At 37.2% G+C, this 16311-nt stretch overlaps 1 protein-coding gene across 3 annotated transcripts in view; it reads right to left on the bottom strand.

The window, feature by feature from the left end:
* Window positions 1–8453: 8453 nt before the first annotated feature.
* The window catches only part of APLF (aprataxin and PNKP like factor), a 95669-nt gene continuing 87811 nt past the window's right edge, over window positions 8454–16311 (bottom strand). For 2 of the 3 annotated variants that reach the window (XM_061432840.1, XM_061432841.1), the window contains one exon: window positions 8454–12028. In XM_061432840.1, coding sequence (XP_061288824.1) covers window positions 11826–12028 — 203 coding nt within the window. In that variant the 3' untranslated portion in view covers window positions 8454–11825. The remainder of the gene's footprint in view (window positions 12029–16311) is intronic. The other variant, XM_061432839.1, reaches the window with a different exon arrangement.

Below are 16311 nucleotides of genomic sequence, written 5' to 3'. Positions count from 1 at the left end.
GAGCTGATTCATCCTGTCACACCTTACGATGCTCCTTCTTCGGTAGCTTCCTCCAAACTCCTCATCCAGGAGTTATATTGGTTAAGTGCTTGGAATTTGGAGGGAACTGGGAAAATTTAGCTTAGTTTTTTTGGTAAAATCTCTCATATTTCTTCATTGTTTGACACCCATGGCATAGAGTATACCTTGAATCTGTAAAAGCTCTTAAATTTCTACTAGTTAAATTGCTTTTATTTGAATTTATATTTTGGTAAAACCTCAGGGGCCATGGGCATAGGAGGGATTTGTCCTGGTCATTAAAATAGCTTTCATTGACAGAAATGTTCTTGACAGCAGCAGAAATAAAGCATGTGTCTGAGGGCTTTATCTTGGGACTGCACCGCTGTCTCTTTCACTTTCACCCATGGGGATCCTCAGTAATGATCTTTTTTTTTTTTGACACAAGTGGTACTTGAATATATTCTTGTTATAATATAATAATATATTCAGGCAATACATCAGTAAGTAGACCGAATTTGACAATCTACCCTTAATCGCCTTCCGTTCCCACATCCATTCCCAATCTCACAGGTAAGTACTATTAACAGTTACCTGTATCCTGGTTTTTTTTTTCTATTCAAATGTACATAAATATACACAGTACTTCTTTGCATAAATGTGGTCATACTGGCCTCATTATTCAATTATTTATTTTTTTGAAATAGCATTTCTTGGCGAGCTCTTCATATTTGTACAAAAGTCAAACACATTCTTCTTCATGGCTGTATAACACTCCATAATATGGTGGCTTCATAATTTATTCAACTATTTCCCTATTGATAGTTGGAAATTAAGGGTTTTTTCCTTTTCTTTTTTTTCTTTCTTATTAGTGACAAAACTGCAATGGACTTTGTGGAATATTCATCTTTACACCTGTTTACATCTTTAAATTTGTTACACAAATGTTTTTGCAGGACCATTTCCTAAAATAGGAATATATTCAAAGGGCATGCATTTTAAATATTTATACTTATAACTACAGCTAAATTGTCTTCCAGAAAGACTTGACCAATGAACCATCCTCCTTATCACTGAAAGCTGTCAACATTTTTAGATTTTAAAACTTGGCAGTCAAGAACTCTTTCATCATATAAAATGATCTTAAAGGATACATCCATCCCAATGCTCATTACAACACTGTTTACAATAGCCAAGGCATGGAAGCAACCTAAATGTCCATTGACAGAGGAATGAATAAAGAAGATGTGGTACATATATACAATGAATGTTACTCAGCCATTACAAAGAATGAAATAATGCCATTTGCAGCAATTTGGATGGACCTAGAAACTGTCATACTGAGTGAAGTAAGTCAGACATAGGAAGAAAAATGTTATATGACGCCACTTACATGTGGAATCTAAAAAGAAATGATACAAATGAACTTACTTACAAAAGAGAAATAGTCTCACAGAGAATGAACTTTAAGTTGCTGGGGGGAAGGATGAGGGGACAGGATAGGGAGTTTGGGATGGATATGTACACACTGCTATATTTAAAATGGATAACCAACAAGGACCTACTGTATAGTACAGGGAACTCTGCTCAATGTTATGTGGCAGCCTGTATGGGAGGGGAGTTTGGGGGAAACGTGTGTATATGTATGGCTGAGTATGTGTGTGTATATATACAAATAAGTATATATATAAACACATGTGTTTATATACATATAAACATGTGTGTGTTTATATACATATAAACATGTATATGTAGAGCCCTTCACTATTCACCTGAAACATGTGTGTATATGTATGGCTGAGTATGTGTATGTATATATACATATAAATATATATATAAACACAACATTTACATGTTTATATACATACACACGTGTACATGTTTATACACACATGTACATGTTTATATACACGTGTGTACATACACACATGCATATGTGCGTATACATATACACATGCATTGTGTGTGTACATATACATATGCATATGTGTGTTTACCTATACCCATGTATATGTTGTATACATATACACATGCATGTGTATATACATATAAACATGTATATGTAGAGCCCTTCACTATTCACCTGAAACTATTACATAATCAGCTATACTCCAATACAAAATAAAAAGTTAAAAGAAAACCTCATTAATTTGCACCCATGTACACTGAGGCTGAATACATTTTCACATACACATTCTAACTTGTTCCTGCATATAGAAAGGGAAGCTGTTAATTTTTGCTGACCTTGTATCTAGCCAATTTTAAAAATATCCTTGTTAATTTTAATAATGTTTCAATTCATGTGTTTCCTAAGTAGCCAAATATGTTGCAAATAGTAACAAGCTTTTTTTTCTAGCCAATACCGAAAACTATTATTTCTCTTCATTTCTATTACCAGGGGTGGAATACTCAGAACATGAAGTTGTAGAGGTGATCATGGAGACCCTTGTCTCATTTCAAACTTCTTCTCTGGGAACACTTCTAATGCTTCCCTATGAACTGGGATATTTGCTGTAAATTTTTAATATTGGGTTAGCAAAAAAGTTTGTCTGGGTTTTTCTGTAACATCTTACAGAAAAAAGTCAGAATGAAATTTTTGGCCAACCCAATAAATACTTTCATCAGTTAAAACAGTTTAATTCTACTCCTAGCTTTCCAACTGTTTTCTTTTTGTTTTCTGAAGAACACTGTTGAATTACCAAGTACTTTTTTTGGATTTTTATGAGATCATAAGTTGTTCCTTTCTTAATGTGATCAGTGATGTTAATGTGATGAATTACATTCATAGATTAACTGACACTGAACTACCCTTATATTCTCAGCATAAATCCTGCTACATCATGATATCTTAATGCACTGTTGAAGACAAGTTGAGTAATAATTTAGGATATTTATGTCTGTGTTCAAATTGAAATAAATCTGTAAGTTTTTCAGTGATGTCTTTGGCTGATTTAAAGAACTGGAGAGTTATCCATGTCTTTCCACACTTTGTAATAGTTCTTATAACAGGAGAACTATTTTCTAAACAAAGATTTAATAGCCCTACTTGTAATCCCCAGCATTTAGTACCATACTAGGAGCAGAATTTTGAATACTTTCTATTTCCTCTAGAGCTATTGATCTACTCAGATTTTAAATCTATTTTAAAGTAAGTTTTGATTATATTTTTCCAGAAAGTCATACATTTATCTAGATTTACAAATTTATTAACAAGAAGTTGTACATATTATATTATAAAAACTTTACATCATTCCTATGTATAGTTCTAACCCTTTTGGTTTCTAATATTTGTCTTTTTTCACAACAGGTCTATTTTATCAATCATTTCAAAGAATTATTTTTGTGTATTATTGACCAAGTCTACTGCTTTTCTGAATCTTTTATTCCAAGTTTTACTTTATTAATTCTGTCCTATTTTCTTTGGGTTTCTTTTGATGCTTTTGTCTTATTTCTTGAGAAAACTCTGTTCATTTTTAGTCTTTTATTTGTAGTCTTTTTCCTAATATGTATGTGCGTGCGTGGCGTGCTAAGTCACTTCAGTTGTGTCTGACTCTTTGCAACCCTATGGACCGTAGCCTGCCAAGCTCCTCAGTCCATGGGATTTTCCAGCAAAGAGTAGTGGAGTGGGTTGCCATGCCCTCCTCCAGGTATCTTCCCAACCCAGGGATTGAACTCTCATTTCTTATGTCTCCAGCATTGTCAGGCAGGCTCTTTACCACTAGCACCAATTAAGGCTACATATAACTATATATTAAGGCTATATATAACAGAAGAATTATACAAAGAAGGTCATCATGACCTAGATAACCACAATGGTATGATCACTCACCTAGAGTCAGACGTCCTGGAATGTGAAGTCAAGTGGTCCTTAGGAAGCATCACTATGAACACAAAGCTAGTGGAGGTGATGGAATTCCAGTGGAGCTATTTCAAATCCTAAAAGATGATGCTGAGAAAGTGCTGCACTCAATATGCCAGCAAATTTGGAAAACTCAGCAGTGGCCACAGGACTGGAAAAGGTCAGTTTTCATTCCAATCCCAAAGAAAGGCAATGCCAAAGAATGCTCAAACTACCACGCAATTGCACTCATCGCACATGCTAGTAATGCTCAAAATTCTCCAAGCCAGGCTTCTTCCCTTTTTCACAGTTTATGTGAACTGTGAACTTGCAGATGTTCAAGCTGGATTTAGAAAAGGCAGAGGAACCAGAGATCAAATTGCCAACATCTGTTGGATCATCAAAAAAGCAAGAGAGTTCCAGAAAAACATCTACTTCTGGTTTATTGACTACGCCAAAGCCTTTGACTTTGTGGATCACAACAAACTGTGGAAAATTCTTCAAGAGATGGGACCACCTGACCTGCCTCCTGAGAAATCTGTATGCATGTCATGAAACAATAGTTAAAATGGACATGGAACAACAGACTGGTTCCAAATCAGAAAGGAGTACGTCAAGGCTGTATATTGTCACTCTGCTTATTTAACTTTTATGCTTATTTAACTTATAAACATCATGTGAAATGCTGGGCTGGATGAAGCACAAGCTGGAATCAAGATGGCCAGGAGAAATATCAATAACCTCAGATATGCAGATGACACCACCCTTATGGCAAAAAGTGAAGAAGTAAAGAGCTTCTTGATGAAAGTGAAAGAGCAGAGTGAAAAAGTTGGCTTAAAGGTCAACATTCAGAAAACTAAGATCATGGCATCCTGTCCCATCACTTCATGGCAAATAGATGGGGAAACAATGGAAACAGTGACAGACTTTATTTTGGGGGCTCCAAAATCACTGCAGATGGTAACTGCAACCATGAAATTAAAAGACACTTGTTCCTTGGAAGAAAAGTTATGACCAATCTAGACAGCATATTAAAAAAGAGACATTACTTTGCCAACAAAGGTCTGTCTAGTCAAAGCTTTGATTTTTCCAGTAGTCATGTATAGATGGGAGAGTTGGACTATAAAGAAAGCTGAGTGCCAAAGAATTGATGCTTTTGAACTGTGGTGTTGGAGAAGACTCTTTAGAGTCCCTTGGACTGCAAGGAGATCCAACTAGTCCATCCTAAAGGAAATCAGTCCTGAATATTCATTGGAAGGACTGATGCTAAAGCTGAAACTCCAATACTGTGGCCACCTGATGTGAAGAACTGATTCATTTGAAAAGACCCTGACGCTGGGAAAGATTGAGGGCAGGAGGAGAAGGGGATGATAGAGGATGAGATGGTTAGATGGCATCACCAACTCAATGGACAGGAGTTTGAGTAAGCTCCGGGAGTTGGTGATGGACAGGGAAGCCTGGCGTGCTGCAGTCCATGGGGTCACAAAGAGTTGGACACGACTGAGAGACTGAACTGAAGTGCATAACTGTAGGATCCAAAGAATGAAGCAGGGAGTCCAAGTTGCCAGCAGTGGAAGTTCAGATATAGAGTCAAATTCTGGATATATTCTGAAAGTAGATCCATCAAGATTTTGCTGAGTGTAGGATAAAGTGGGAGGTCAAGAATAATGTCAAGTTGTTTAGCCTGATCAGGAGAGGAAGATTTGCGGGGGAACAAAAAAGGCAAATAGAATTCAGTCCCAAACATGTAAAATTCGAGATGTCTATCATTCAAGTGGAGATGTTGAATAGACAATTGCATATGTAAGTCTGGAATTTAGAGAAGAGGTCAAGGCTTGAGTTAAAATTTTAGAATTATTGTTAAAACAACAACAAAAAACAGATTACATGAAGCAAATGAATGTAAATAGTAAAATAAAGACGAAGGACTCTGCTTTAGGGTACTCTGAGCATTAAGAGCTCATGAAAAAACTAAACACCCAGCAATGGACACTGGGAGTAAGGTAGAAAAAGCCACAAGATATTCTAATTTCCTAGAAGAAAAATGAAGTGTCTGAAGGAGGTAGGAGTGACTTGTTTCAAACAAGCAGAAAGTTCAAGAAGAATGAGGGTTGAGAATTGATGACAGGATTTAGAGGAGTGATCACAGATGCTCTTGACCACAGCAGTTGCAATGGAGAGGTGATAAGGAAAGCCTGACTTGAAAGACTTTCAAAGGAGGAAAAGCAGTGGTGACACAGGTATAGACAACACACGGGGAATTTTGCTGTTACAGGGAGAAGAGAAACGGAGTAGTGAAGCTGCAGGGAAAAGTGAAACTGGTGGGAAGATTTGTTTTTAGGATGGAAGAAATACTTATATGGTGATGGGAATGGTTCAATATATAGGAAAAAAAGGATGAAATGGGAGCAAAAGGGAAGAATAACCAGTGTGAAATCCATGAGATTGTGTAAGAGGTGCCTGAAAATGGGAGGTTGGCTTTAAATAGGAACACAGACAGTTCATCTGTAATATCTGGAAAGACAACAGAGAATATGGGAATAGCTGGGGGATAGGTAGACACAGGTGAGAGTCTGGGCAAGTTCTCATCTAATAGCCTCAATTATCTCCAAGAAGTAGGAAGTCGAATCTAACCTCAGTACTTGCATTTGTATCCATTCTGCAGCAACTACAATGTTTGCTGCTTTCTCTTTCAACAGTCCTCTACTTTTAGCTTCTGCAGCACAGCAAGTTCCTGACATCCCTCTTTTTCCTCTAATTCCTCTGAAGTCTTCATCTTTCTACTACTTGAATGTTGACACTCAAGATCACGTCTTCAACTCTTTTCCCTATTTATCACTCACCCCTTTAGTGACTATAGACATTACTAGTGTTCACTCTATCTGGTTCTTGTCTTTTTTGGGCACCAAAACTGTATTTTTGAGGCCCCTTTCAGTGGGCAAGGCCATGTGACTTCCTCTGGACAATGGGCTGTGAGCATGAGGGACACTTCTAGCCAGAAGCATTTAATTAACAGGGTCCAACCCTTCACTTTCTCTCTTCCCCCTATAGTCATGATTGGTAGGTTTCATGTTCCAGTGGTGCAACTACAAGATGACAGAGCTTCTGAAATCCTGGAATGATGAGCTGCCAACATGAAAGACAGTGGCCTGAAGATTCACCCAACACAAAATCTTGGCTTAAGAAAACTTTCCTTGTGTTAAGGCGCTGTGATTTGGGGGTTAGCCCATCACAACTAGCCTAACTGAATGGTGGTTGTCGTTCAGTTGCTAAGTCATGTCCAACTCATTGCAACCTCATGAACTCTAGCATACCAGGCTCCTCTGTCCTCCACTATCTCCTGGAGTTTGCTCAAATTCCTGTCCACTGAGCCAGTGATGCTATCTAACCATCTCATCCTCTGCCACCCCTTCCACTTTTGCCTTCAATCTTTCCAACATTAGGGTCTTTTCCAATGAGTCAGCTCTTCACATCAGGTGGCCTAAGTACTAGAGCTTCAGCTTTAACATCAGCATCAGTCCTTTCAATGAATATTCAGGGTTGATTTCCCTTAGGATTGACTGGTTTGATCTCCTCGCTGTCTAAGGGACTCTCAAGAGTCTTCCCCAGCACCACAATTCAAAAGCATCAGTTCTTTGGCACTAAGCCTTCTTTATGGTCCAACTCTAATATCCATACATGACTACTGGAAAAAACATACCTTTGACTAGACAGACCTTTTTTGTTAAAGTAATGTCTCTCTGCTTTTTAATATACTGTCTAGGTTTGTCACAGCTTTCCTTCCAAGGAGCAAGCGTCTTTTAATTTCATAGCTATAGTCACCGTCTGCAGTGACTTTGAAGCCCAAGAAAATAAAATCTGACACTAACTGGTATAGTGACTTAATTAAATGGTTCTCAAAATGTTGAGACTTAAGATTTAACTCATAAAAATTATTGAGGATCCCAAAGAGCTTTTATTTATGAGGGTCATATCTATAGATACTCACCTTTTTTGAAACTGAGAAATTTACTAATGATTTTTAAAATAATCCATTATATATAAACACAATTAATATATTTTATGATAATCTTTTAGTAAAATGAGTGGCACTGCTTCACATTTTTGTAAATTCTTTAATGCGTGGCTTAATAGAAGGCAGCTAGATTCTCATGTCCGCTCTTGTATGTTGTTTTGCTTGAAGTATATAGAGAAAATTAGGGCTTAAAAAGATATGTAATTGGAAAAGAAAGTAGTTTCATATGCTTTTCAGATAATTGTGAATATTATTTTCAATGTGCCACCAAAAATAAATAACAGCTTCTGAAATGTGTTAGGCACAATGTATTATCTGAAGTCACACACTAAGTTTCGTTGGCCTATCTTATGCTTTGAGTGGATCTTTTACCCATGCCTGATTTTATAATATGCGTTGGTCATGCAGAAAACATTGGCTTGCTCAGTTTTCAAGATCTTCCAAATGTTGACACATTTCATTGTATTTTATCACCAACAATATCTCAGAACAGTTTTTAAAATTTTGGAGAGCTAACAAGCTCAGTGACATATAGAAGTTTTCTAAAACTCTAATTTTTGTTTGAAAGCTCAGTTTTACAATTTTAATATATACTGTTTGTTGTTTTCCTTGGGGAAAAAAATAGGCTAAGTTCATTTTTGAGGAAATGCCAGCCACACACTCCATTCTGAATAACTGTAGTATGTCTGCCAGTCATTTTTGAAGATAAAAGTTGTGTTCCATGAAAAAATCTACAAGTTCAGCTTGCAACTCAATCAGACAAAGGCTCTTCCTCAAGAATGAGGCTGTATTTCAATACGCAGCAAGACAGGCCATTTAAATTATACTCCAGCATTCCTTTCTCGGACTATTGCATTTCTACCCATTTTGTTATTTGCATATTTGCCTCACTGCCTTTGCAAGCTCTCTGATTGTAGAAGCTATGTCCTTTTCTTCCTTGTATTCTCCATAGTATTCTGTAGTCACTGTTGAATGAATAAATATTCCTATCTTCCCCAGTAGACTGTAAGGACATTGAAAACAGAAACTCCATGTTATTCTTCTTTGAATCACCAGCACCTAAGACGGGGTCTTGGGCACAACAGAGTACAACTGGGGTTGCTTATGATAATCAAATTTATTGTGTACATTATATCAGGATGGCCAGTAACGATCTTGGCAATAATTATTATCATTTTTCTTTCAATACCTACTGTGGAGGAGCAGCTTTGTAGGTTTGCAGACCGGCAGGAAGAACACACACACACACAGAGACTCTCTTACAGATTCCTCCTCAAGAAAGAGAAAGTAATGGGCACAAGAAGGTGAACTCAAAGAGCAGGGCTAGATGTAGATGCTGGTGTACGGTTTCTGCCTCCATGGGATGTGTTGGTGACACTGAACTTTGCACAGATAAATCAGAGGAAAGTCACTATCCATTTAACTTTACATCACCATTCTGGAAAAAGTATGCTCATAATCTATTTCTTTTCACTATAATGAATGTTTCCAATCATTAAGATCTTCTAATTCTGGAAATAGTATCAACAATGCCATCCTCAAACCTGGGTGAAAAGCAGAATCAATACCCATGTGTCACTGAAAATCTTCATGACTCCAGCTTCCCAAGGTCCCAGAAAACCCACCTCACTTCAAGAAGTCGACAAAAAACATTTGCTTTTCGAATTAAGCACATTAGTGAGAAAAATGTATGTGACCATTCTTAGCTTGAAGGAGGAGGTTAGGATATACTTTAAATTCTATGAATACCATGATAGGGATAGTTGTTTCTCAATCCACTGTTTAGGACAGCAACTAAATCAAGTTTTGTTAGCAATGCTTTTGAGCCCACCAATTTCATCACTTTTGCCTCTATTTTGAAAATCATACACTTAAATATAGTCCAAGTAGGAAATTTTCATTACAATGAAGTTAAATATTTATACATTCGTTATACTCAAAAGTGTCTCCAGGATGTTTATGCAAAGCACATCAAACTATTCTTAAAAATTAACATGAGCTATCACATAACTTCTAAGAAGAATATATTCTGATATTGAATGCCTTTCTTTCTAAAAGGCCAATGTCACCTTTTATATTCTTTATCATAGCCTTCTTGACACATATATAATTCATATGCCATAAAATTCCCCCATAGAAAGTATACAATTCAATGGATTTTAGTATATTTACAGAGTTTTACACCATCACCACTAATTTCAGAACATTTTTATCAATTCAGAAAGATACTCTTCTTCTCTCTAGACCCCGGCAACTACCAACGCACTTTCTGTCTCCACGGGTTTGCCTGTTCTGGCTATTTTATATAATTGAGCTTATACCATTTGTGGCCTTTGTGTCCGACTTCTTTCACTTACCATAATGTTTCCAAGGTTTATCCATGCTGTACCATGTTTCAATCCTTCACTTCTTTTTTTGGCCAAAAAATATTTGGTTGTAAAGATAGACTACATTTTGCTTATCCACATTATCAGCTGATGAGACATTTAGATGTTTCCACTTTTTGACTGTTACAAATGATGTTTCTACGGACACTGTGTACAAGTTTTCATGTGGACACATGTTTTTAATTCCTTTGGGATATATCTATGAATGGATTAAGAAACACTTTAAGGATTAAGTTTGTGCAAAGTGAAAGTAAAAGTAAGTTCAAAGAATTTTTTTCACAGGTTTGTCAAGCCCGGAAGACTAAAGGGACATTAGAAGAGAAAATTAGCTTCTAAATAACAACAGAGAGAAAAATTAGAATAAAAGATAATAGAAAAATATTTATCTTTTCCTTGCTGTAATATAAGTAAATTTTAATATTATGCAATTATTTGAAAACAAACTTAAAAACACTAAGAAAACAATTACAAATCTGTCCTGCTCTTTTAAGATATACATTTTTAGGTCCTCATAGAATATAAAATATTAGTGCTTAATGAGGAACTTTTAGTTTATGATTTACAATTTCAAAGCTATATTTACTGCTGTTTGTACAAACCCATATTAAAGATTGTAAACTATATTTCAAAGATTCTAAGTCATGTAAAATGAAGAGTATTACATAGCCTAAAGGAATTTAAGAACAGAGATGCAGAAATATTATACTACATAAAACTGGAGAAGGGGTTTCTTCTTGAAACAAAAGGCCAGAATCTTGAATGCTGGCAGACAACTTGCTACTGTCATCTGAGGATAAAAGAACTAATATAATTTGAGAAAATTGTGGTTAAAAATAATCCCTATATTCTTAAGAATAGCATATTGAGAGTTAAAAGCATCAGGCAGGACTTGTTTGAAAAAGAAATGGTCAAATTCTTTCAGGTTTTCTACTTTTAAACTCAGACGTATAGTAAATTAGACTTGGGACATAAAATAGCATTCCCTGCATGGTGGACATTTCTGTAGTCTAGTTGAATCTATTTTCAGTATCCATTTTGTACTAATTTCCCCAAGTTTCAAAGAATGAAAGTAGTCAATGAAATTGCAAAGCTCACATCTAGGACATTAGAAAAAATAATAGCCATTATATGATAGCTGGTATTTTTTAAAGTCTGGTTCTGCTTTAAGAATTACTTCAATAGGAATGAAAAGAAGCATGCTTTCCCACCAGTTACGTAATCTGCCTGGTTATATTTGCATAGTATTTTATCTAAAGACAGAATCTTTGGAAAAAAGAAAAAAAGACCTTTTTTTTTTTTGCAACCTATGATGTTTACTTTTTATTATAAAGTACATGGAAAAATATCAATTATTTCTTTTTAACTCTGTCTGCTTATTATTTCCAGATGTTTGAAATAACATAGAAAAAGCAAAGCAACAAATTTCATCCACTACACTGAAGGGTGACATTTCAATGTTTCATTTGTGAAGAGTCAATAGTAAAGTCATAACCATAAAAAGCAGAAAAACAATTATCCCTTAAGTGCTTCCTGAATTATTTTTCCATAAAGAAACAGTAAATATGAGCCATATATTACTGCAGAGGAGTCACTTTTTTCTTTTCATAAATTTTTTTGCTTCTTTCAAAAGCCCTTCCATATCTTCCTTCTCTAGGTCTTCCTTTTCTGGTTCCCAGTCGGAATCTTCGTCTGTTGGCTCGTATTCTTCTTCCTCATCATCTATAAAGCTGTCATTCAGGTTGTATTCATTGGGTTGCCCAACATTGTCATCTTCATCTGAAATGCTTCTCACTGAAAAACAGTTTAGTATGTAGCATGTCAACTGTCACTCAACCTGGGTTTAGAAACCTCTAACTGTAAAATATCCCTGTCAAGAAGATTTTACTTAATACATAGCTAACAATTACAAAATTCTAGAAAGGGGGCTAAAGTTTTTTTTTTTTTTTTTAACATTTGCTTAAATCAAACTTCCCCTACTATGAGGCTTCCAAGATTAAAATGTCCTTAGATTCATCATAATGGTTCCTTAATAATATCATAATCAAGCTACACCACCTTCCATAATGGTAGAATATATTTCTGTCCCAGTTATTCACTGTCCATCCTTGCAATGTGATTCTATTTACCCATTCCCACTGACGTCAGACTTGGCCAAAGAAAAGTGAGTGGAAGTAGTGGCTTCCATGGAGAAGCCTTAAGGGCCTCTGTGATTCTGCTACTGCCATTTCCCCTCTGCTAGGAGAACAGTGTGCCCCAGATAGAGGTTGATCCTTCAGCCTGGATTCAGGATGAGACACATGTGAGACAGGGCAACAGCCAGCATGCAGCTACATGCATATTAACATGAAGGAGAAATGTACCTATTTATTGTTATAAGGCACTGATATTTGAGGACTATTTGTTATCACCACAAAGCTAGCACAATCTGACTGACACACCAGTGTGTGTGTGCTCAGTCGCTCCAGTCATGTCCGACTCTTGTGACCCCATGGGCTATAGCCCACCAGGCTCCTCTGTCCATGGGATTCTCCAGGCAAGAAAACTGGAGTGGGTTGCCATTTCCTTCTCCAGGTGACACACCAGAGTTGAGACCAAATGAGGAGATATAAGCTCACAGACTTTGAAAAATTTAGCTTTACAGATCTTATAGCTCACACTTTGGTAAGACTAGAATTACTATGGTAACAACCATCAGAATTTACAGGTTTCTAAATAATATCATAATAGTAGAATTACAATTCTAAAATTCTTCTGTCTCAAAACTAATTTCTTCCCTCATCCCAGTTTTCTTTTCATAGAGAGCAACAGAGTTGGTTTAAAATAAGGCAGTGAGAGACTCTAGGATGATGTGGAATATTTAAAGGTTAAAAATGTTTGTACTTTTGAATATGCTTCAGCGGGGGTTTCCTCAATGGCTCATCACGTAAAGAATCTGCCTGCAATGCAAAAGACAAAGGAGATGCAGGTTTGATCCCTGGGTCGGGAAGATCCCCTGGAGGAGGAAATGGCAACCCACTACAGTATTCTTGTCTGAAAAATCCCATAGACAAAGGGGCCTTTTGGGCAACAGTCCAAACGGCTGCAAAAAGTTGGGCGCGATTGAGCACACACATATGCTTCAGCTAGCTTCTTCCTAAAACATTTATATGGAACAGATATAAAAAAGAAAGTTAAGAAATTTGATAGGAAAATTTTTCATGGCAGAATGATGACAAAGAAAGTAACTGATTTGTCTTTTTAACTTTCATAGCCCAGACAGTTATTTCTTTCTTAATATCACTACTCATTCCAAGGGGATTTGAGACAGCTTATAATCATGTGCTTACTGTGATTAGTCGCTCAGTCGTGTTTGACTCTCTGCGCCCCCATGGACTGTAACCCCCCAGGCTCCTCTGTCCATGGGATTCTCCAGGCAAGAATACTGGAGTAGGTTGCCAATTCCTGCTCCAGGGGGTGTTCCTAACCCAAGAATCAAACCTATATCCCTTGGTCTCCTGCACAGATTCTTTATCACTAGTGCCACCTGGGAAGCCTGTACTAATATGAGATAACACAAATAAAAGTAGAAATTAAGAACAAAGAAAGCAGAATGTAAGTATATCAACCTCAATTTTTAACGTAATCAATATAGGCAGAGCATCAAATTTCTCCCTAAGTTTCTTGGTAACAAAAAGCCAAAAAGGCTACATAAAAACTTACACAATTCTCATTAGCATAAGAAGCACACCAGTTCCTTGAGGGAAGTCTGAGATTATATTTATTTGTGTACACGTTTTATCTGCCTCTTGAGGGCATGTTTTATGTCTAACTAACCTCAATTCCTCATGTAACTTTTATGATAGAAAACAATTAAAAACCATTTAGAGGACAGTTTGCAGACGGGAAAGGGAGTGAGGAAGAAAGAACAGCAATGATTCTGATCTTGACCATTTTGCTCTTGGAAGTATCTCATATATATAAATAATGCCATCTCAATTAAGAGTCTCGTTTTAGATTCGGAAATTAGCTTAGCAGACTTACAAGGAAAATATATACAAAGCTGAAACTACTTCAGGTTCTCCTACTTTATTGGCGGCTCCTTCTCCATCTTCTTTGCTGGATCTTCCTCATCTTCTCAACCTCTAAATTTTGGAGTGCCCAAATTTAAGGCTGGGACCTCTTCTCTAAGATACTCTTTATGCTGTGTTCAGTCACCCAGTGGTGTCTGACTGCCCACCAGGCTCCTCTGTCCATTGGATTCTCCAGGCAAGAAAAATGGAGCAGGTTTGCCATTTCCTTCTCCAAATATAGTCCTCAGATGATTCCATCTAGTTGTATATCCTAAATCCCCAAATTTATATTTTAAGCTCTGACCACAGCATAAATTCCAGACTCATTTATCTCATTGCCTGTGTACCATCTCTACTTAGTGACTAACAGAAATGTGAAATGCAACACTTCCAGAACATAGCTCTTGAGGTGCTTCACCCAAATGTGGTCATTCTCTTTTCAATCTCGAACATATGTATGACTTCCAACCTTCCGATTGTTTGTTTTTTTTAAATAATTTTATTTACTTTATTTTGGCTATGCTGGGTCTTTGTTCTACGCAGACTTTCTCGAGATGCAGTGAATGGGGGATACTCTCTAGTTGCGGTACAAGAGCTTCTTGTTGCAGTGGCTTTTTCTCATTGCAGAGCACAAGCTCTAGGGTATGTGGGTTTCAGTAGTTGTAGCACATGGGCTCAGAGGCAGCAGATCCCAGGCTCTGGAGCACAGGCTCAGTAGTTGTGGTGCATAGGTTTAGTCGTTCCAAGGCATGTGGGATCTTCCTGGATGAGGGATTGAACCCGTATCTCCTGCATTGGCAGGCAGATTCTTTACCACTGAGCTACCAGGGAAGCCCCTTCCAATTGTTTCGGCAAGAAACCTTGGAGTTATTCTTGAATATCCTCCATAATATTTAATGTCAAAAGATCCTGTTGGCTCTACCATCAAAATATATCCACCACTTCTCACATCCACTCTAACACCCTGGATCCAATACCACCATCTTCTTCCTGGTCTATTCCAATATCCTCCTACCTGGATTCCCTACTTCTACTCTTATCTGTTCACAAAGAAGCCAAAAAATCTCCCAATAGCTTTTTATCTCACTCAGAATAAGATCTGAAGTCCTCAATTGTATCTCTTGGCCTCCAGGACCCTACAAAACTGATTCACTAGCTTTTCTAGTCTCACCTGCCATTCTTCACTTACACTTTGTTCCAATCCTACCCTCTCTTCACTGCTCCTTGAATAAACCAACGGGATCATCTCCAGGGCTTCTGAAGCATCCTTCCCACTGCCTAACATAGCCATCCGTCAGAGAATCACCTGGCTAGCCTTCTGCTCTAATATCAAATTATCAGAGTCCTTCTTTTACTGTCCTATTTGAAATGGGACCTGCCTTCCACCCCCATACACATCCTTGCCCTTCTGTCCTCTTAAGTCGTTCAGTCATGTCTGATTCTTTGTGACGCCATAGACAGTAGACTACCAGGCTCCTCTGTTCATAGGATTTTCCAGACAAGAGTACTGGAGTGGGTTGCCATTCCTTCTCCAGGGGATCTTCCAGACCCAGGGATCGAACCTGGGTCTCCAGGATTGCAGGCAGATGCTTTACCATCTGAGCCACCAGGGAAGCCACAGCTTCCTTCCTTCTATCCTCTTACACAGCTTTATTTTTCTTCTTAGCAGTTATCACTACATGACATCACATAATTGTTAACATGTGCACTGTCCACCTTTGTGAAATTCTACAAGAGCAAGGTTCTGTCTCTACTGTATCCTCAACTTCTTCAACAATGCCTAACACATAAAAGACACTTATAGACTCATATTTGCTAAATACATGAATGAATAAATGAACCATCTGCAAATCAACTGCTGAACACCTTCAGCAATTGATTTGAATAAATCAATAAAGAAATGCTTTATTATAACCTACACTTTTAATCACTAGCCTGCCTGTCAACACAATGAATTATACTACAGACTTTTATTTAAATCCTGATAACTGAATCAGCTTTAAGCTTCAATGAGCCCTGGGAATC

The sequence above is a fragment of the Bos javanicus genome, chromosome 11, assembly GCF_032452875.1.
Source record: "Bos javanicus breed banteng chromosome 11, ARS-OSU_banteng_1.0, whole genome shotgun sequence".
Lineage (NCBI taxonomy): Eukaryota > Metazoa > Chordata > Mammalia > Artiodactyla > Bovidae > Bos > Bos javanicus.
Note: the sequence above shows the minus strand (reverse complement) of the source record. Positions and strands in the feature narration are given on the sequence as shown.